Consider the following 25,076-nt stretch of genomic DNA (forward strand, 5'->3'; position numbering starts at 1 on the left):
TTAAGTATTCTGGCGAATCATAAAAAATAGAGAGAATTACAATCTCCTCAAACAAGACATCAATGTCTTTCGGTATTTTAAATATATTTATAAAATTACAAAAACCATCAATTGACGGTTTCTGTCCAAGGTCATAATATTTATACATTTGTAAATAGAGTTATTAAAATCAAATTTTGATCGTAAATATTCTAAAATTATCTTAATAAAAATATCTGCTTCATTTAAAAATGTAATAATTAGAGTATTATTTGAACATTTAATATTTTTAGCAAAAGCGTCATAAAATTTATTATCAATTTTTAACTGTAGAGATGAACAGAGTTGTAGATTTTGTGAATCTTTATTAATAAAAAATATTCTGATTGCAACTGAATATTAACTTCATGAAGTAGATTTCCTACATGTGAAACTAATCCCAAATATGCTTCTGCTATTTCATATTTGAAAAAATTTTTCAAAATTTTAGGACAGCTTTTAAAATCTTTATTTAAAAGTATTTTTTTAAGGGTTTGTAAAATTTTAAAATTCTATCGATGGCAGGTATTAACAAGCACCTGATAGGTACATGTCGCAACAACTCACACCATTCCAAGTCAGACCACTCCACCAACTCTTTTAATTCATTAACTCTTATAGTTGATGAATTAAATTCGTTAAAACATCTTATCATAATTATTTCGACATCCACAGATAATACATTCCCTTCTTGCAAGAATCATGTATGTAGTATATGGCATATACAGCCAATTGGTATTAATTCATTATTGTGCGGCCTCAATTCGGTAAATACACTTAGATTTTAGCCAAAATTTATAGAGGCATTATCAGCGCAGAAAGCTGACATGCAAATCATTGATAACCCTGAATCAGCTATATTTACATTATGTGGTTAGCTACATCGTTGGATTTTTCACTATCCGAGGAAAAAATTTAAACAGTTTTATTGAAATGTTCTTATTCTTGTTGAAATAGCGAAAGATCAAGGAAAATGTTTTAATATTTCCCTTATTAGATGCATCTGTCGCTTTCAAATCATCTAGAATTGACCTCTAGGATTCAGGTACTAAAACACTTGTGATAGCCTTGCTCATTTTTGTTAGGTTTGCACTTATATTGGAGTCGTTAAATATCATGGGAAAAAGATTCTACCCACATTGTGATGATATAGCTCTGTGAATGTTGAACTACATGATAGGTGTATACGATTTCCGCAACTGTAATTACATCTGTATTATATATTAATTTTGGAGAATATTTTTGCATTGGAATCGATGTTGATACACTCCTTTGTACTGATGAATGAAATGATGTGGATTTATTATCAGATAATAATAAAACAGGATAGAAAGAAATTTACAAACAAGACATGTTTTTCGAATAAATATTTAAAATTTATTTTAAAAATATAAAAATAATCAATTACTGTCTCTCAAAATTATTATTTATATATTAAAAACGTTAAAAACTTTTTAAAAAAATTGCGGGAGAAATTAAAAAATTGCAGTAGATTTTTTCGGGAGATTTCCAATTGCGGTAGATTTGCGGGAGAGAAATGTCTGCGTGTAAACTAAAAAATTGCGGGAGTCTCCCGCTGTTGGGGGGAGACATGGCAACCCTGCATAGGAGTCTGCTGTAGCGCCTGTGGTTTGCACTCCAACTAATTGTTTATATTATATTATATAAATGCACATTAGTGTCATTAGCGGCATGTAAACCACATGACCCTAAAATGACTTTTGTATATAAGCATTAACATATATATATGTCATTGATAAGCACCTGTTGGCACCTGTACCAAATTTAATAAATATCACTAATCTAGGATCCGGTACGAAACTGGCGAAAACTTAATAAGGAATAAAATAAAAAATATATAAAATATTCCCTAATTGTTAACTTGACTAAAAATTTATGTGTTAATTTTATATATCAAATTTACGGACTTATCTAAAATAAAGTCAATATTAAATATAAAAATATTACTATAATAATATATATAATATTAATTTATATGTATTATTCATTTAGTCAAAATGTCATTCTTGGTATATTAATTTAATATGAATTTTAAGTATAATAAGAATGATATATAAAATAAATTCAAAAATAAATAATATATATTATATTTATTGCATTCATTTATTATAAATATTATTTTGTTTGATGAAATCTACATCATTAAATATGTAATTGATTTTTTCTCACTAAACTATGGTTATTGCCTAATGTACCTAATTTAATAGTATTTAAATCTTAAATATGGCATTTTTTTTTTATTTAGTATATTAATGGTGAACTAAATCATTAAATATATTATAATATTTGAATTCCCATACTTGGTGAAGGTTAGACAGAGCTCACACAGGAGGATATTTATAATATGAAATTTTATATTAAGATTTATTCACAAAATAATGTTATGCTAATTACTGCAAAAAGGTTCTTACTGGGAACTTTTTCTATTTATAGTATCATAACAAAAAAAATTTAAAATTTTTATTTCAATGTTGAATAATGATAATTATATATTTTTTAAAAAAACAAAATCATAAAAACATTAAGCAAATATCATGTATAATGTTGACCTTCCTCTAATTATAGTATTATCCATAAAAAAATTTAATTTTTTTATTTCAATGTTGAACAGCTTCTACATGACACGATATTCACTGGATGTACACCCCCCCCCCCTCAAAAACCAATATCTACCCCTTAAAATAATTTACGACCTTCTGCAGCGATATTTATACATTATTAATTATACCTTTTTAATTATAATAGTAGCTCCCTCATGAATTTTAAAAAGAATAATTTAAATTATTTTTGCTCTACCTACAACTAGTGTTGTTAAACGGCTCGTTTTGAGCCGATTTTTTAAAACGGCTAACTCAATATTTTAACCAGAAAAATATTGTTTGAGCGTCGAGATTTCGATAATATATATCTAGACCTTTGTCCCTTCTATGGGCAAAATCTTCAGGCTTGCATAATATTTTTCTGGGTGAAATATTGAATTAGCCGTTTTTAAAAATCGGCTCAAAACGAGCCGTTTAACAACACTACCTACAACTATCAAAAATAATATAATATATTAAATATAATTTTTTATAAAGTGAATAATTTTTATTTATTTATCTTAATAAATGTAAAATATAATTATAACTATTGATAAAATTAAAACATAAATTAAATAAAAATATTAAAGCACAATACAAACAGTGGAATATTATATGTAGTAGATTTACAGTATATCTAATTTTATCCTTGACACAGGTTATTTTTACTTTTGTTTTATCTTCCTTTATTTACTTTCGCTGCCTTTTCTCTCTTCTCATTCTGTATCGAACTTTTTTCCTTTTCATCTATTATTTGCTATCAAATTTCCCATCTTATGCCTTATGTACCGTGTGATTAAAATTAGGTCCCCCTTTGCCTTTATAATTTATTATGTATATAAGCATCTTATGGGTGTGGGCTTTGCTTATTTTTGTCCATTCCTCATCAGCCCATAGACGTTTAAATAATAGTCCTTGGACTATTACGCGTACAAGTATGTGCGACTTGCCCACAAACGTGTGAAGGGGTCATCATTTTTATTTCCATTTTAATTTGTCCAGTCAGATGGATTATGAGGAAAACCTAACGTAGCTCTGTTGTATCCACTAGAGGGCGAAAACGTTCTATATCACGTATCACGTAATTATCATATGACAATCAAGTAATTTTTACCAATATAGCGATTATATATTTTACAGAAAACAATAAAATATTGATAAGGACATAAGAAAATATCTTTTAATGACATTGTGGGGTTGAATAATATAAAGATAAACTTTTAATAAAATTTGTTACATAAATTAAATAGATGGCGTTAAATAATTGAATGCAAATTATTGCTAAATTTATTATCAAGAGCATTGATTAGAAAAATTTCTTAAAATATTAACTGTAATATATTCTCTAACTGTCAAATAAGTCTGTAAAAGTATAATATTACCTAGTATTTTGTAACTAATTCTATATATAATTCTATATATAATTCTATATAATAGAGGAATATAAATTATATGTCTACTTACTTTTTATAAATAAATTTCTTATACTTGTCATTGCACTTGTTTTTAATAAATTATTATCATGCTTTTATATTGATGTATATAGAGTAATTTATAATATTTTATATAAATTAATTAATAATATTTTATATAAATTAATTTATAATATTTTATATAAACTAATTTATAATATTTTATATAAACTAATTTATAATATTATAAACTAATAAAAATTTGTTCCAGGCTTATTTTTTTATTAAAATAACCTCCTATCTTATAAAAATATTTTATGACTATATAATAGACTAAGGTAACCCGGCCGAAGGCCGGACAAAAGAGGGGCCAAGGCCCGCCCAAAATGAGGTCTGAGCGAAGGCCCCAGTAATTTTTTAATTCCCCCCCCCCCATTTAGGAAAGATTTAGCTACGCTTATGTGCTCAATATATAGATTTGGTGGATGTTCAGCAATATTATTGTATTATAATGGTCTATAATAAAAGTATAAATTTTTAGAGTATTACATTTTGCCTTTTTTCATTTAAAATTTAAGAGTCAAACCCCCCTTAAATGCCATTACAAATAAATTTTACACAATTAATAAAAATAAAATGTCCTGAATAATTACAACATCTTCCCTTTTTATAAGTTATTAATTAATATTAATTATACTTAAAAATTATTTACAAACAGCTGATATTAATCACCCATCCAAATATTCAAAAACTTGAATTTTTTTTAAAAAAAAATTAAGTGATAAATGTCAAATTGATTGAAAATTAATACCTACTACGGTATGTTATCAGGAGATAAGATTCCTAAGGAAGATGAAAGAAAGGGAAATTTTCTGCCAATTAATAAAAATGATTCTAGATTTCAAATTTATTCTGTCTCAGGAGAAATTGCACCCATGGTGACATGTATTGATGCAAAAAATACACCGTCATCATATGAATATGAAAATCCATCATTATATATGAAAGATGAAGTCGATCTTAAAATTTTGGGCAATGAAGAAATTCAAACTGAAAATCCAAGAATCAGGCGCATCTCCCTACATGAAACTCTTCCTAAAGTTGAACATTATAAAGATATTTTTTCTCTAGATAAAAATAAAAAAAGGCCAAGTTTATCAGATTTACATGAGCCAGGTGATAGAGATCTATTACAAGTATATATAAAATTTGCAAATGTTATATATTTATTTGTAAACTATCTCATCTTTGTTATGTAGGAAATTATATAGATTAGAATTAGTATACAATGTAAATTCCTTAGAACTTTTAATTTAATTATCTTATTAATTAATGACAAAATATATTCTTAATTTATTTTATTCCTCTTGAAACTTTTTTTAATATTAAATCAAAATAAAACTATAGTAAAAACTATAAAAAAAATTATTTTCAAGACAAAATATTTGATAATTCCTGATTTTTTGGTTCCCACTTACAGAGTAGATATAAAAATAAAAATTTAGGATTGACTAAAGAAAAAAAATATATAGTACAAAAATTAATATAAAAATGTATATGCTGAAGGTAGGTTATATTATATTCAGGGAAATAAAGAATTTTTAAAACAACTCATTTACAGCTTGCATTTTTTTTAATTTCAAAAAGCCAGCCAGAAATGAAATTATTTCCATATTCCAGTATATACATGTAGAGTATTCTCTGAATTTCTGACAATTTTATCATAAAAATTTGTATGAAAAAATCTACAAAAATTAAGAAATTAACATTTACGGAGTAGATTAGTTACTTAAAATAAAAAACATGATTTATAAATGATTTAAGTTTTACAAATTTGCTAAAAAAAAACCTAGGACATTGAAATACTGAATTTATAAAAGCCTTACACATGACTAGTGTTGCTTAAATGGCGATTTGACCCGATTTGCCTTAGTATCAAGATTTTGTTAAAAGATGTCCAAACCTTTGTGCCATATATGAGCACAATCTTTAGGCATGCATGATATTTTTCTGAATAAAATATAATTAGCCGTTTTTAAGAATCGGCTCATTAACAACATTACACATGGCATATGGTTAGAAATGGATAAAGTTATTAAAAGAAATTTTATTTTCTACTTATAAATGCTTATGTTAAACATTCCTGCACTTTTAGTCAAAACATTCTAAAGAACAATAAGGGAAAAGGAATAGTTATCACCCATTGAGTTCCGGCAAATTGGAAACTAGTGTCGCATCTGGCCTGTTTATATGTAAAAAAAAGAGAATGAAATAATTAGTCTCACATCCTTTGTTTCTTATTTTATCTATGCAATTTAAAAAAATAAATTAAAAATTAAAAATTTTTTTTTTATTTATTATTTTTAAAAAAATTCTCAAGAAACCCAGACAAAGTTTAGATGTTGTTTCAGAAGATTTGCAGAGAGGAATATCGAAAGGAACTAAATTTGGTTGGATTAAAGGAGTTATGGTAATTTTATTCAAAAGAGATTTGTGTTAATTTTTTTTTAACCCTACTCCCTAACAAATACTAACGCATAATATAAAATTTTCTTTTCTTTTTAGATGCTTTAAACATTTATGGATTAATGTTTTTTTTTTTAAAATCGAAATTTAACATGTTAAAAATTAATATCTAACTAATTAGGCAATTTTCACCAATTTATTTCAAATTATACTTAGACGATATCTTAAATCTTATAGATATCTCTTATATCGCTGTAAATATACGAGATTTATCAAATTTTTTATCCCACTTGGTGACTTATTGTCTTGAGTAGGTGATGTAATGTTTGAGTAAAATATATTTCTTATGAGTAGTATAATTTTTTAATAAATACTAGAGCCCTGCATGAATCAACAGTTTGAGTTCAGTTCAATTGAACTTGTGCCTGTGGGTATTGCATATATATTCTCTCAGACTCATTGTGATTTAGACTTTGATTTTAAAATTTATTTTAACTTAATCAGACTTGAACCTTGACAAAATTTTTAAAAAAAATTTTATTTTCCTAAATGTTTTTATAAATATTCTTTTCAATAATAACACAATTATTTTTTCTGCCTATGTTGAAATAAATTACTTTTTTCACACCGATCTATTTTTAAAGTAAATTTTTGGATCGGATGGGATCTTTGAAAAGAAAATAATACTCGGATCAGATGGATCAAACAAAAATTTCTTTAATTTCTTTTCGAAACAGGACACGAGTGGAATAAAAGATAAGAGGCTAGGTTAATACATCCAAACTTGTCGATGTTCCTTACACGTGTTTGGTGGTTTGGCCAGGATATTCAAGGGAAGAGGTTACTAAAAATATTTTGAGAACTTGGCCCCCAAACCCTCATTTGCCCAGCCTTCGGCCGGATCCCTCATTAAGAAAAATTATGATTAGGGCTTTTTAAAATTTTTCCATCATTATTTTTAATATTCCATTTTTAGAATATGTAATAGCTATATATCCTCTCCGTTAATATTTCATGATTTATTTAATACCTGGGAACTTTAAATAGTATAGTAGCCAGTATAAAGAAAAAATTTGTTAGCAACAAAATTTTAGTCAACCTTACGATTGAAAAGCTTCTGAAAGCATTTATTCTGAACATTTTATTAAATGTTTGTTTAATTGTATATTATTTTAATCCGTTTGGTAGTTCGTATAAAGAAAAAAATAATTTATTGTCAAAATTTGCTTTATCCTAAGATGGGAAATATAGAAGAACGAAATATTTGGTTTGCAATGTCTGACTAATGCTTATTAATTCTTTAAAAAATTTTGCTAAACCCAAAAAGAATCCGAGTTATAAATTAAATAAAAACAATGACTTCAAGCTAGATTATCTATATGTAGTACATTATTTGTGCTTACATTTGGTAGATAAGAAAAATGCATTATTTGCAAAATAATTAATTAAAATTGTCAAGATTGGAATCGTGCTTGGACGAAAATAATAGAAGCCCTAATTATCTGGGCAGCCCCCCCTCCACCTTTGAAAATTTTACTCCCTCTAAAATTTTAACTCTTACCCCTTTAAAATTTTACCCCTACCCTCCTTCCAAATTTAACTCACTACCCCACCCCATCCCCCATTATAATTAGCAAAAAAATAAAATCTAAATACAAATAGCAAAAAAAACGAAATTCAAATCGAAACTACCCCCTATTCCCAATTTAATTAATTTATTATGGTTTCTTTTTTCCCGATTAAAAATATTTTTAATTCATGATTCCGATCTTTATATGTATTATTTGTTTATATTTTTTACAATATGAATTTGCATCTCATGAGAGCAATCCTAAACATGAAGATTGCCAAACTTTCGAAAGCACTTAATAATTAAGATTAGGCCAATATGTATTCTTTAAATAGTATATACATTAGTTTAATGCTTTAAACGGTTTGGTAAACATAGTGTTGTTAGATGGCTCGATTTGAGCCGATTTTTAAAAACCGCTAAATATTTTATCCAGAAAAATATTGCGCAAACATAAAGATTTTGCTCATAGATGGCACAAAGGTTTGAACATCTATTAGCAAAATTCCGAGGCTTAAGCAATATTTTTATGGTTAAATTATTGAGTTAACCGTTTTTAAAAATCGGCTCAAATCGAACGGTTTACCAACACTAGATAAACAGAATTAAAAAAAAGTTGTTAGAAAATTAAGGAAATTTCTACAAAATTCAAGATAGAACCAAAAATATGGAAGTATAAAGATTTGATATTATTTTATAATTTAGCAGCGGTAGCCTAAAAAAGTAGTCAAACAGACTTGAGACATCTATGGAAAATGTGATACCAAAATAAGATGGATCAGTTCTTACGGTGAAATTAAAAACGTTTACAATAGATGATTTTTTTTACTCTCAGGCTCTAATGTCTAACGGTAGTACTGCAAATATTAAGTGCGCTTACTGTTATTAATAGGAAAGATTAAATCTATCCCATACTAATTATAGCAACTTCGGGAAGCTTCCCGTTTTTCACTTTTTTTTATAAAATATAATTTATAACAAATTTTTTTATATGTGGGAAATTTGATTTATAAAATGAAATGTGCTGTCGCTGTGCATATATAATATTGTTTTATTCGTAGATTTTTATGTTTACACGCACTTTTTTTAAATATAGAAATTTTTGAGATGATTTTTATAGAATTAGAAATTAAGGAGGGAATTTTATCAATTTTAAAAAAGTTGAAGCAAATTTTTGAACACAAAATTTTACCTAATCATATTTTTCCTTTACGCCATTGGTTGAGTTCGAATCTCATGGGAAATAGTTTCTTTCTTTTCTCTTTTTTTATTATATCGGATTGGGGATACATATTAGACCCGCAAAAAAAGGCTTGATGGGGGGGGGAGTACTTGTATTTTTTATCAAAAAATAAATAAATAAATATTTATCATAAGCAGGATATATACCATTCCCCAAATTTTATTACCATAATTTGAAAGTTTAATAGTAAAATACTTTTTTTATTAAGGAATCTAACAGTCTTCTTAAATAGTAATAATATATTTTACATTTTTTTTCTTTTTAAAATTTTAGGCGTATTACATGTAAACATATGCAATTTATATTTTGAATCGTATTAAATTAAAAACTATTTTTCTATATCTTTTGCTTCCTTTTTTGGAAAAAATAAGTTTACATTTTTAACATATTTTTTTGTATTGAAAGTAAAATTTGATTTTTAATTTCCTTTTTTTAAAAAATTCAAATTTTAATGATTCACATTCTTTACTATTGTAAAAACACAAAAATTTCTCAAAAGTTTTATTCATTTATTTTATGGAAAATTATTTTGGCAGTCCAAATATATTTATTATTTATATATAATCAATTTTTTTATACCTTATAAGACATGGAATGTAGTGTTATTAAACGGCTCTATTTAGCCAATTTTAAATTAAGGGTTTTAGCCAAAATAATATTACGCAGGCCTCAAAATAATAGATGCTCAAACCTTTCAGGAATCTCTAAAAAAAAATCTTCAGGCTTTACTTATTATTTTTAGCCTAAAATATTGGATTAGCCGTTTTTAAAAATCGACTCATTAATAACACTAATTGGAATGGAAAATCCAATCTCTATTTTATATTTATTTTTTAATGATAACCTACATTTTCTATATAATAATCGATACAGAAAACCTAATATATTAAAAAGCAGAGTTTTAAATCAACATTTTTTTTGAAATTTTTGAAAAATTTTACCTAAAAATTGAAAAATCTTTTGCAAAAAATATTTTATAAGTAAATTATATGTTAATTTCCATGCATAAGAAAAAAATCTTTCAAGATGAAATAACAAATTTAAAAAAAAATATCTTCAAAGAATTGCTCAAAATTTTTTGAACATTTTTTTTTTCAAACTCTGATTTAGTATTAGTAATATAAATCAAAGACCTGCAGACCCGTTATACTAAAATATTCTGAAAATGGAATCTAGGCTGGGATTAATTAATATTTATTTACTGTTCATATGTACATTTCCCTTTGAAACGATTGAATTGATAAAACACAGCCTAAATTATTGAAAATAACGAAATTTTAGAATGCTGGTTTTAAAAAATCAAAAAAATATGGGCCAGGCCAAAAGAGTGTTTAAAAAGTCACATTCATATAATCATAAACCTAAATTTATATAAAATAAAATATTACTACCAATTTTCAATGTAATCTTATAATTTAATTTAGATGATTATTTATAAAATTGAATAAAATGGCATCGCGATATCATAATATTTATGAAATGCTTATAAATCATTCTCTTTTTTTAACATTTGAGCGACAAGGGCGTGTTTTGCTAGAAAATATTTTGGACGTGTTCTTATTAAATTTAGATATTTTGAGATTCTTTTTTAGAGCCTTTTTTTCGACAATGCCATTGAAAATTATTTATAATATGAATGCGCTTTAAATTTTATTTGATATTTATGTGTATTTTTTTTTAAGATACGCTGTTCGCTCAATATATGGGGTGTTATGCTATTTTTGAGACTTTCGTGGATAGTTGGACAAGCAGGAATAGGTTTATCATAATATATAATTACTTTTTTTCTTCTTCAAAAATATAATTATATATTTCATAAATAACCAAATAATATATTTTCAATAATTATATAAATTTAATTTTTTTTTTTTGCTATAACTTCATCGTTCATTAATAAGTAACTCGAAAATGTTTTAAAATTATTTATTTCTTACTCCCGTATTTTATTCGAAACTACCAGTTAGTGTTGTTAAACGGCTAGATTTGAGTCGATTTTTAAAAAGGAATAATATTGCCTAAGCCTCGAGATTTTGTTAATAAACCTTTGTGCCATCTATGAGCAAAATCTTATGGCTTGCATAATATTTTTCTGGATAAAATATTGAGTTAGCCGTTTTAAAAATTTGTCAAAATGGACCGTTTAACAATACTACTGCCAGTATCTAAAAAGATATATCTTCAGTGGAATAACAAAATTTTTAGTATTTGATTAATTTTACCAGTTTATAAGTGTTCAATGTAAAAATTTCGATATTATACCCTTCCCCCTCAGTAAATACCCCCCCCCCCCTCATATTATTAACATCAGAGTACAAAGAACCCTAAAACAATCATTATTTTAAAATAACTTGTAGCCCCGCCCCGTTTCAGTTTTTACCAATTTAATTAGTAAACTTTTTTTCTCTCTCCATTATTTTAAATTTACTAATAAAAGATTATACAGATTTAATTAATTTCATCATTTTGTTTTAAAGTTTAATTTTATTGACTCAAAATTTACTGGCTAAGAATATTATTTTCAAATTTATTTATAATATTATCAATGGCAATAAACGCTATCTTGCGAATTAAATATAAAATTATATTTTTTTATTCTATTTAATTAAATTAAATATATTTGTTAATTTGTATTATTTTTATTTTAAGATCTATACATATTTTTATAACCGAGAAATTTCAAGTTTTTCATTAGTATTCTATATATGATTTAATTAGTAGTGTATATAACAATTATTTAGACTTAATTATATTATATTCTAAACATCGATGGACCACATCAAATAGAGGGTGCTAAATATGATTGCTAACCCATAGCCCAACCAAACATCAATAAATATTCTTAAAATATATTTAACTTATATATTTTTTTTTATAAAATATGGCAGTTAAAATTTTAAAATTTTTACATAAAATGTGATAAAAATGATTCCACGAGAAAAATGAATTTCCACATAATAAAGTTTTTAATATTGCAAATAAAAAAAACAATTCTTCAATCCTGAACCCTAAATTTAGAAGGTCGGGTGCTGATTTAGTAAAATCTTGAGGGTTGGAATTCGAACATTATCAAATTAAAGAAAAAATATTTTAATATAATTTTTTCATATAATTTAAAAATCATAAACTTACATTCTTACAAAATAATAAATGTTACCTTTCGAGATCAAATCTTTAATATTAAGGTAACTATCCCTATTTCAATGGTAAATTAAAAATATCATCTTAATCACTTCTTTAGCATCATTCGGGGAATTCGGCCTGGGAAAAATTTAAGATAAAAATTAATAAAACTAAATCAAATACCTGACATTAAGTCAGTACACTTAACTTAAAATACATCGAACTCTTTAAATAAACATGTTATACTATTATAAACAAAAAATATTTATGCCGCCGGTACAATAAATTAGCTTTTACAAACAACACCATTTATACATTTTATACTCCCCCCCCCTCCCCATTTTTACAAAACACAAAACGGAGAAGAATTGACCCCATTTATACCGCTATCTTTAAGTAATTATTTCTTCCCCTATTATAAAAATGATCTCTAAATTTTTATAACTAAAAATAATGATTTTTCTAAATTTCCAAATATGTTCACCCCTTTTTAAATGGGGGAATAATTATACATAACTGTTTTCCAACACAATTATATGTGACAAAAAATATTAATATATGCAGATTAATTTTCCCTTAATTGATCCTCTTAAAGAAAGAAAGAAAAAGAAGTTAATTTTATAGACTCGTTTATATTGTTAGAAAAGAAATAGAAACATAATTAATAGAGTATATAAATAATTTATAGTTGCAGAATTTGTAGTTTACTTACCCTGCATTCACAGTTAACGCGAATTCGTGACGAATTTGTATGTTTCGCTGCTAATTCGTGCTATCAATAAATGCAGGGTTAAGCATTTGAAGTTTAGTTAAACTGTATATTAATCCTACATATCTCGCTAACCTTTTTATTTTACTCTAATCTAGTTTAATATGGCGGTCTTAGAAATTTGTTGTTCCAGAACGAGGACAGACCCTTAACCCTTTTAGCTACAGTCCACAGGTATCATTCAAATCTCAATGATAAGAAATTTACAAAAAACCTATTTTTATAGGACATTCGATCGGCCTCACAGATTTTACTTTTTTACTAATCGAATTTACTACTTATCAAATTTTTTTTTTTTACTAATCAAATTATGTTATTAATAATCAATATTTTTCACTGATCAAAAAAAATACCTACAAATTTTGTATTTAACAGGGATTCTATTCTATACTGACTAAATATCAATTTTATACTGGTAAAAATGATCAAAAAATCTAACGTTCCGCAAAATGACGTTAGGTTTTAATCATCCGCCTTTAAATACTTACATATCCTTTCATCAGGCGAAACCCGGACCCGGTTCGATAATTAATTACTTAATATTATAAATTTTAACTAGTAAGTTTTTTTGGTTCCATATATAACTCCTGCTGCATCTTTGAGGTCAGGGTTAATTTACGAGAAATTTTAAATAGCGAAGCAAGCGCAATTAATAAAATATAGAATATATTATATATTTTGGACAGCAGAAAAAGAATATAAATTACCCACTTAGCTCCTCTCACCTGTTAAAAATTTAGAAAATTCTCACATATTTTTTATTCGCGCTATTTTGGCTGGTAAAACAGGCTTGATTCAGCACATTTACAATCTTATTAAATTAGGGTCTATAAAAGATCGAATCATATAATTCTATAATTGATTTCTTTTCTTACTTTTTAAATCGATTATTTTAAAATTTTAAATTTCAGTTGTAAATTTTTGTTCCTATTAAAGAAAAGGAAGCATAATATTGATATAATATCAAATCAATATTCCAAATTCAAAATAATATTATAAAATAATTATAATTAATTTGAAAAATATTTTAATTTTTATTATTTCAATTTTTAATATAAATATGCTCTTCTTGACTCTTTATTTCATGTTTTATGTTTTCCCCACTTTTACTATTTTAAATAAATATTCTATATTTTATACATTGTATTTTATCCCTAAGCCAATGATGATTTATTTCCTACCCGCTTTTTACCCCCTACTCACCTCTATCTTATCTTCTAGCCCCCCTCTCATTAAATCAAATTTGGCATTAAAAATTAATCAAAATCAAAACTATCCCCCCCCCCCCCCATCCTCCACCCCCACATAATACACTTCATAACTTGCCCCCCTCCCCTAATTTCCTAATTTTTGACAATCTTGCGTCATGTGCTCCACCCCATTCCAGTGGTATAAAGAAATTCAACTTATTTATTTATTTTCTTTAATTTTTTGGTTTTTATTTAAAAAATTTTAAAATAGTGTTGTTTGGTGTTTTACTTCTTATTTTTTAAAATATGTTGTTTATCAGATTATTTAAGCGGAAATTAAAAATCGACACAATAGAATCAATGATAAGAATTAGATCCCGAAATTATTTTTTTTAAACAAAAAGCATTTAATTTTTTTGGTTTTAAAATCGATAAATTTATTACCGACTTATAATATAAAAGATCATATTTGAGAAAGAGACGAGAGGTGAAAATAAAAAAAGAATCTTCTTTAATAATCCAATTAGAAAACAATATTAATTATGATCACGCAGAGAATCTGAGAATTGAGTGTCATATGATTGATGAAAAATCAATATTCGAAAATTAATATGGAAATTAATATTACATATCAAAATAAACCCTAGCCACAATAACCATAATCTTACTTACCCTGCATTCATAGTTAGCGCGAATTTGCGGCGAAGTATACATATACATAAAAATTTAGCAAATTTTGTATACTTCACCGAGAATATCGTGCTAACATTTTAATAAACATTTACTCGAGCTACCATGAATAACTGTTTATTTAATCAATATTAAATATTAATTTTCGGCATTTTCATGTGTATATCGGAAATTTTCGGATTTTTTGAAGGCTTGTATTTTTTTCTAATTTACTTTCAAAATGATGTTTATTAAATAATCACTATGATTTGAAGCATAGTATATACCTATTTTTTCATATCCGACCCGATCCGATAAAAAATCTCTAAAAAGTTCGTCCGACCCATTTGATTCGAGAATTTTTTTATATATTCAAGTCTGATCCTACCCAAATTTTATTTTAGAATTATGTTTGAATCCATTCCAATCCAATTCGCATTTTTTTTTTATTTAGAACTGTTTAAAAATAGTATGCGATATTTCAACGAAATGGGGATTTTTTTTATAAGGTTGAAAGGATAATAAATAATTTTACAGTTATTTTTGAAAATGATATTTATAAAAAAATTTAGACAATATAATTTATATATCGATCCAATCTGAAGAATCTTCTAAAATCAAGCTCCGAATTGGCCTGAGTCCGGGGCAGACATCTGTGTTTGGTCTGTTCGGATTCGTATTTGTCTGTACAGGGCATTAAATCATATATAAACAATGATAAAGTCACCTAATTAAAATAATTGATGACCAGCTTTGATTATAAACAATTTATCTAAAATATAGCTCATTGTGTTTAAAAAAAAATTTTTTTCACGGATTGAATTTAATTTTTAAATACTATTACATTGGAATTAATTCTATTATGATATATGTATCGTGATTATGGTTCAACCCAAGGAAATTGTCTTTATAACACGTTTATATTTAAATTTATATTCGCTTATTTATAATCACATAAAACTGTCAGATATGACATTCATTTTTATTAAAACTTATTTTAATGTATCTTGACTCTAATACATATCCCGTAAATCTTTAATTAACTCTAAGTAATATCTTTCTTATCCTTAATTCTCCACTTCCTTACTTCACATACTTGTTTAATTTTGAATATATTTCATCCAATTAAAAAATCTCCTTCAATAGAACATTCTTTGAGTTGAGCTATTGGTTCCATGTCAATTCAGCGAAACTTTTATTGCGAAACACTTTTTCGCGAAACTTTTATCGAGAATGAATTTTAACGATTATGACAATTATCACTTTTCTATGGTACATCTTCATGAAATTTTAATTTAACATGTTAACAATCTATATTTTTACCCATTTACGTTAAAAAAATTTAAAAAAGTTTAAAAATATGATTATGATAATTGTCACTTATCTAGGGTACATCTTCACTGTGTTTTATTTAAACATACTAGCAATACTTATTTTAACGCATTTTGGTCAAAAAAAATCAAAATACTTTAAAAATAACGATATGACAATTGTCACTTTTCAATGGTAGATCTTCATGAAATTTTAATTTAGCATGTTTACAATCTAAATGATATTTTTACCCTTTTGAGTCAAAAAATTTCAAAAATCTTAAAAATAACGAATATGACAATTGTCACATTAGAATATTATCCTTAAAAAGATCATAAAATAACATAAATAAGTTAAATATAAATATTTTAAAAAAAATATTTAGCCACCTCTTTTAATTTACTTAAGAAATTGATAATTTTACAAAAATGATAAAAAAGCTATAAAAGATTTCACCTAAAAATTGTATATTTATAATAAATTTCACAAAAGAATTCCTTAAAAAAGATATATTTACAAAGAAGATTTAAAATTTTTATCATAATTTGTTCATAAATTTTTTTGAACTTAAATAAATATTTTTTACTAAAAATCTTGGGCGTGAAAATCACTAATAAATTGTAACAAAAATAATATTACAATAGCAGTAGCATATCATTTTTTAATAATAAATAATATGTTGTTTGTTTTCTTTTAAATAAATGCATTCGCAATATATTTATTGTTTCGCGGTAATGCGCTCGCGATAATGACTTCGCGCAAACATATTCGCGATAAAAAATTCGCTGTAAAATGTTCGCGTATAATGTTTCGCTAAAATGTATTCGCTCTAATAAATTCGCGGTTAAGGTTTCGCGGAAATAAATTTGCGACAATGGCTTCGCGAAATTGTTTTCGCTATAAATGTTTCGCGGAGATAAATTCGCAGAATTGGTTTCGCGATTTTACCTTCGTTATAAAAACTTTTCGCGATAAACGACATTCGCGATAAAAGTTTCGCTGAATTGACCTGATACTGTGAGCTATTATCATTCTAACATTATACATTTTAATTAATAATGAACATACAGACCATGGTCCTAAATAAAAAGACCTTTTTATGTTGTTTTTACCTAATTTAATCCTTGTTTATTGGGACTATAAGTAAAATGCTTCTTTAATAAACTTATGGTTTTTCATACAGCTAAAATAAAAATGAACTAAAAATTCACAAAAACCAAAATAACTCCTCATAAAAATTAACAAAAAATACAATATACTAAAATAGGTAAAATATTATATTACGGACCGTAAAATATAAAAAGGCTTGTCCAGATTGTGGTCCTCAGAAAGATTTCATTGCTAATTAACAAATGTAAATTTTTCTTACCATTTACCGTATTACCGGACCCTAAAAGGCTCAGGCTCGATTACAGCGCCTTCACTACTGTCATAGTAGCTGCGCCATTGTTATCCTAAGAATAAAACTTTATGAAAATTAGGCTATCTAATTTAAAGAAAAATATATAATCAATTATACCACATATTTATTTCAATAAATTTCACAAAAATATATTTAATATTCAATCGATTATTTTTTAAACGCAAAAGACAATATCAAACTATATAATACTTTTTACAATTGTAATCTTAAAAATTAAAAAAGATTAATTTTTATTTTGTAATTTTATATTTCCAGGGTTAAATGAAATGTTATTGTAATCCGATATTACTATTTTGATATACTCGACAACGCATTATTACAAATGAGATCACCCCATTAAAATGACGTGCGCTGTCATTTATCATTTAAGAATGCTAAATATCAATTTTTTCTATTTAAGCGTGCTTAAAAGGAGGATTATATTTTATTGGTATGTTTGAAAAAAGGAAAGAATGCCTCCCACACACTACAGATATTTTTACTATCTCCGCGCTTAATATAAATTAAAGCTAAAAGAAAATTGATTTTAACTAGCTAAATTAGATTGAATTCCATATAAAAATAAAATGTGTTATTATTCATCCTCACGTTCAGAAGCTTGGTTCCTCCTAGCAACACCGCTTGTAATAGTGGTTTTAGGCGAGTTTCCTAATAATATCATAGGCGTACTTTAAAAAATTTAAGTAAAATAACTTGATTTTTTTTTGAAAACAAGAGGCACCAATCATATATATTCTAACAAAAATAGGTTTAATTGCTAAAAGATACAAAAAGTCCTGTTTTCATTTAAAAAAAAAGATAAAATCATCATAACCATAGCCAGGGTTTTCCTAAGGTGAGAGAGATTTTGGACATTTCTCCTCAAATATTTTATTGGAGGGTTAGGCCCGCTTTTTTTGCGGGCCATTAGCTGAATAATACATTTTTAAAAATAATTTTGGTCTTAAAGATTTTAAGATTAAAAAATTATTATTTTAGATATATATTTTTAAAAATATATTGTAGGAGAATAATTTTTTTTATTAAAATACTATTTACGGAAACGGCAAATTTGTCAAGGGGGATTTCCATACCTCTTGAGCTACGCTACCCCTATATCAAATCGTTTGTAATAATATATGATAATTAAATAAATCTTATCGGATCGGATCGGATGTCATATTCTTATTTTATATATAATTTTTTGACAAAATAAAACCTTATTGTACCTTTATCTCATTTTTATTGTAAATACAAAAAAATATATATAATGACATCACGAAATACGAACAAGATGAACCCGAATCGGTAAATAATAAAAATGTTATACAAAAACATATATATATAACCCAATTTTAAACTTCATTAAAAATTAAATAAAATATAAAAAAAATACTCATAAAAATTTTATATAACATATTATATATATACTTAAACAACAACTCTTATTTGTATAAGTCGTTTAACATTTTTTTGGAATGTTATTTGAAGGTGGGGGGGGGGGGGTTCGAAAGAAACTTAATTATTATTATCACAAATTATTTAGAGGTTCTTCGAATCAATAATGTTGTTGTGCGTTTTGAATAAACAAACAAAGACTAACTAAAATCAAAATTTAAAATACCATGGGGGGCGGAGATCAAGATCCGCTACCAAGGAACTTTTCATTTGAGCCGGAGGGGGCCTTAAACTTTTGAATCAAACTTAACTTATATTCATTTTTATTAGTGTTGTTAAACGGCTCGTTTTGAGCCGATTTTTAAAAACGGCTAACTCATTATTCCATCCATAAAAATATTATGCAAACCTGAAGATTTTGCTCATAGAAGCAACAAAGGTCTAGACATATATAAACGAAATCTCGAGGCTTAGGCATAATTTTTCTGGCTAATATATTGAGTTAGCCGTTTTAAAAAATCGGCTCAAAACGAGCCGTTTAACAACACTAATTTTTATTGATTAATACACAAAATTTAATGGCCGAAATTGTCCGAAATTCATAAAAGATTATATATTGTGCTGGAATACATTTCCGGTTAAATCGGATTCTTTTAAATTTAAAACCCCCTGAGAAATTTCCGAATGCCCGATGGATTCCGTATCCCTATACGAATACAACAAGCTCTTAAGTGCAGATATAGTATTACTTTTTTTTCACGCCCGACCCGATAATTTAAAAAAAATTTGTTCGACCAATTCAAATCCAAGTATATTATTTATTTATTTCTTTTGTCAAAGATCTAACCCCAATCCTAAAATTTATTTAGAAATAGGTTCTAATCCTATTTTTTAAAAATATTTGACTGTTGAAAAATTAAGGATATTTTAAATGAAAACGGGAATTGAAAAGAATATTTTTTTAAAAACAAATCAGAAGGGAAGCAAAAATAATTTAAAATTATATCCAGCTTCGAGTTCCTTTCTAATACGAAATAAATATTAAAATCCGAATTCGCTTTGGTGGGATTCTCGATTTGGTCCTTGCTTAGTTAAATATACTCTTAGAAAATAATTGATTGCCATCTAATCCAATGAAAGGGAGTTGATTCAAATTCATATCATACTAATTTTACTTTTCATTTCATTAATTTTTTTACCAATTAGAAATAAAGATAATTTTTATTTTAATTTATTATACTGGAGCAACATCAGTAATTTTATGCATTTTAAATGTGACAAAATTTTGAAAGGGGGGGGGGTGATACATTTTTGGAGGAGTCAAACCCTGAGATAGGAATTTTTTTTAGTTATGACCAGAGTTGGGCAGGTTCTCAAAATAAATGAATCTTGATACAGATTCTTTGTAAAAAAAATATCTTAGATAGATAGATATCTTAGTTACAAATATTCGCGGTACTGGCCAACTCTGGCTATGACTTTGGCAGCGTTGGCGAAAGAATTTGATATCACATTTCACGTTAACCTCGAAAATCCTAAAACTAACAAATTAATTATATATTAATATTAACATCTATTTCTTTTTATAAAGATGGCATTGAAAATTAAATTTCTGATCAATTAGATTAATCTAATAATAAAAATATACATTTAATAAAATAATTATCCTTTGTTTTTTTTTAAACATTATTTCCAATAAAAATGCTATAAAATAATGAAACTTTTTTTTTGATTTTAAGGGAATATTATATTTGCCAAAATTAATTTTTTTGATTTAAAATAATATACGAATTATTGTCAATAAATAATATTATCATCGATTAATCTTAATTAAATTTTAAAAAATAAATTTCAAATCTGTCTAAAAAAAAATATATTGTTAAAAAATACACCTCGCAGGTTAATTAATTATCAAACATTAAAGAAAATATTCATCCTTTTTTTCGTTAGAAAACAATGAATATTATTACATTTTTGTTTTATAAAAATTGTCATTGCCGCATTTTGGTCAAAAATTTTCAAAATTTCTATCCCTAATTTTTTAGTTTTATGCAAAGGGAAATTTATAAAAAGTTAATTAGAGTTATATGAAAATGAAACCTTTAAAAAAAATGGAAAGAAAAACCCTAAAAATGAATATATTATTAAATTTAAATGGCGAAAAAATAATAGCTAATTCATAGGTAGATTAAGGGATAAATTTTGTTACATAAAAATGGTAGAAGGGCGGCGTCCCGACAAAATTATTTCAAATATTTTAAGAAATCACTAAAAAATTCTTAGAAATGGGGATTATAAAAATTATTAATTAAAAATAATAAAACGATAAATAAAAATATGTTTTATTTGATCTAAACTAAAATTTGAGCTAAATAACTCAAATCAGGTTAGATATGACCACCTTACCCCGGGTTTGAAGTGAATGGCACTTCTCATATATGTTAAAACTAGCTTGTAAACTAAGACAGATCGAACTTTAGGTTTTTTTTAAAATTCATTAGCTTGGATGATGAGGATATCATAAGTATATAGTTTTATAAGACAGAGGACAAATTTTTTTACTACAAACCTGAAAAATACTGTTCATATGACCAGGGTCTCTCCTACATGTTATAAAGGCCTGATGTGAGCTAGGGTTAATATATAGGCGATGAGCTAGAGTTATATATATATTTTACTGATACTAGGTATGAGCTAAGAACCTAATGCTGGCTAGTTTAGTAGTTAGTATATGAGATCATTGGTAGATATATTTTCCTGATACTATAAACTAAAGCCAAATTTCATATTCTTTATAGTAGGCTAAATCTAATTTCCTACTTTCGTTCGATAAATTAGTTAATTTTTCTAGCGCACCGTATATCATGTTATATAGTACATGAAATTTTAAAAGTTAGTCTACAGTTTTTTTGCCCATATTGTTTTTTTAGACTTCATTTTTATAGGATTAAAAAAACATCAAAAAGGCATTTTTTATTCATTGTCTTTTTGTTCCATTACATTTATGCCCGAGGCACGAACACAATTTTGGCTAGAATTATAATTGATATTGTCAAGTTTAGATTTGTCATGATATAATAGATAATTTTTATTTGACCTCATTTTTATATGAAAATATGCTAAAACATACATTATAGCCTTCGCCTCCTTAATAGTTCTATTATCGATCACAGTGACTATGATAACATCAATGTCTATGTCAGCCATATGCACCAATGGGGAAATCAAAGGAGGTTCAATAAAAAAAATTTAAAAATAAATAAAATATTTTTTTATTTAACACGTGAACACGTCGAATTTTAAAAAATTTATTTAGTACGCTCATACCATCGGAACAAGAAACGATAAGATTATAATTTTTTTTTAAAAAACTAAAATAAAAATAATTAAGCCCTAAAAAAATTTTGGTTTCATTATGAAGCGAAAGTAGAAAGAAAGAAGTGTCAGTTCTTATTTTAAATAAATAGGGAAAGGGAAAAATCATTTGTTTCCAAAAAAAAAACTAATATCTAATTGAATGAAAGTAAATTTTTGTTAAATAAAACAATTTTATAGGAGGGGCCTATTTTATGATATCCAGGAGTTTGGGGCCCGAATTCGGAGGAGCTATCGGTATAATCTTCTCTCTCGCTAACGCTATCGCAGTGTCTATGAATGTGGTGGGATTGGCGGAAACCGTAGTTGATATGATAAATGTAATAATTTTTTTTAAAAAAATATTATTTAATATAAAGTTTCCATCATTTTTTAATATTTCTACAATAGAGGTAATTTTTTTTAGCTTGATTTATTAAATAAAACATTTTATCATAAAATTTAAAAAAAAACAAAATAATTAAAGGACCATGCTGGGACACTGTATGGCATAAGTTCCATTAACTGGATAAGAATAGTTGGTTGCGCTGCAGTAATACTTTTACTGGTTATAGCGATGGCTGGTATGGAATGGGAATCAAAGGTTGAAAAAAATACTTATTTTTAATATGAATAATATTAAAATATGCTAATTTTTTTGAATTAAGAAGTTAAATTTGTTTTTCTATATTTGTTCAAAATTTTCAAAATATATTTAAAATTTTTTATATAAACAACTCAACATAACATAATTTTATAAATATAGCACAAAAATAAAAATGAAGTTTTATAATTGTATACTAATGTTACAATAATCTTTCAATAAATTTTACAATTAATTAATTTTACAAAAACCACTTATATGGACCTAATAAAAATAATGAATAAATAAATAATTTTATCTAAATGAAATTTTTCGACATCAAATTTTTAATAATATGTGATAACATACTTCAATTTAACAAATCTTCTTTATGATTTTCTTAACATAGTCAAGAATTCTGTCTGGTAAAATTTAAAGATATGAAAAAAATGTAGGGTAGGCCTTGTTCTCGAAAAAAATGAAAAAGTAAAAAAAAACATAACCAAAAATAACAGTAAACAAAAAACGAGAATAAGATACGAAAAATAACAATGCCACCAAATACTTAAAACAAATCAAAATATGGTGTTCTAGTACAAAAGTTGTTTAGTCTTGATTAAAAAGCAAGAGGTATCAAAATTAAGTCATACCAGGACACAATCGTACAATTTAACTTAAAACAAAAAGGATTTATAATTTTTATACCATAATTTTTTTTTAAAAGAACTTTCCGACACTTACAAACACAAATATTATATCATGCGTTCAGGGTTATAAAATTTACAAGCTACTTAAATGTCAAATAAATTATTTTTTTTTAAACAAAAAATTTCGAGTTTGACATGATTACAGAACGAATTATTATTATTTTTTATAATAAATTACTAAATTACTATATTATTTATTATTTTAAACCATCAACTAGTGTTATTATAAAAGGCACGATTTGGGTCTATTTTAAAAATGGTCCGATTAAGATTTTGTCCAAAATAATACCATCTACTGGAGATTTTGCTCATAATGGCAAAAAGGTTTGGCCCTCTAGTTGCCAAATCTCGAGACTTACATAATATTATTTTGCCTAAATCTTAATCGGGAACTTTTTAAAAATCGACCCAAATCGAGCTTTTTAATAAAACTACAATCATCAATTTATATGCTTATAATTACATAAAAGGCTCAAATCGTGTTTTTACTGATCATCCTACTCTCTTTCATAAATTATTTCTTGGGATCTTTGATGCCACCCACCTTATACAAAGAGGCCAGGGGCTTTGCCGGATATCGAAGTATATAAGGATATTATTTGAACTCTAAAGAAAAAGAAGCATTATAATAATTTTGATAGTTTTGGAAAATTTTCCTAAAAAATTAATTTAGTCAGGTCTGAACTTCAGGGCCGTGCTAAGAATTTTGACGGCCTGGAGCAAAAATTAATTCGGCGAATTTTTAAAAACCACCAATTATATTACCTTAAAGGCCATTTCCAAAAGTTGTTTCTTTTCAAGACTGTTTCCTAGTCACGTATCAAGCAATATTTTTCTTATTAAGAATTAAAGTAGGATAATAATTTGTGGGAATTTTTTTACATGAGTGAATATATTTAAATTTACTCTTGTCGTATCAGATTCAGACGCTATTTAATCGTTAATATAAAAATAGACGATTTTTATATTTATTAGCAATTAAATGGCGGCTAATTTATAATATTATTCAAATTGTTTCACCAAATTTATTAAACTACTTCGTTTGGGAATGCAAAATATTTGCTCAGGAAACCATAAACATGACTTGTTTGGAAATGGCGTAAACTTTATAAAAATCATAAAATAATCACCTGGGTTCGTCATTTTTAAAATAAGATTCTAAAATAAGCAGCTTAGAAAATTAAGCAATATATGCAATTATTATAGCAAAATAAAAATAATTTGTGATAAATGACGGAATTAGTTAATATTAAGCATAAATTAT

At 25.9% G+C, this 25,076-nt stretch overlaps 1 protein-coding gene across 1 annotated transcript in view; it reads left to right on the forward strand.

Annotated features, from left to right (window-relative positions):
- The first annotated feature begins 4,787 nt into the window (after positions 1-4,787).
- The window catches only part of LOC135924403 (solute carrier family 12 member 3-like), a 44,793-nt gene continuing 24,504 nt past the window's right edge, over positions 4,788-25,076 (forward strand). Inside the window, exons 1-7 of the mRNA XM_065459460.1 lie at positions 4,788-5,226; positions 6,411-6,500; positions 10,992-11,067; positions 22,306-22,401; positions 22,724-22,863; positions 23,010-23,126; positions 24,283-24,394. Coding sequence (XP_065315532.1) covers positions 4,852-5,226; positions 6,411-6,500; positions 10,992-11,067; positions 22,306-22,401; positions 22,724-22,863; positions 23,010-23,126; positions 24,283-24,394 — 1,006 coding nt within the window. The 5' untranslated portion in view covers positions 4,788-4,851. The remainder of the gene's footprint in view (positions 5,227-6,410; positions 6,501-10,991; positions 11,068-22,305; positions 22,402-22,723; positions 22,864-23,009; positions 23,127-24,282; positions 24,395-25,076) is intronic.

This window comes from Gordionus sp. m RMFG-2023, chromosome 2 (genome assembly GCF_954871325.1).
Source record: "Gordionus sp. m RMFG-2023 chromosome 2, tfGorSpeb1-WG-v2, whole genome shotgun sequence".
Lineage (NCBI taxonomy): Eukaryota > Metazoa > Nematomorpha > Gordioida > Chordodea > Parachordodidae > Gordionus > Gordionus sp. m RMFG-2023.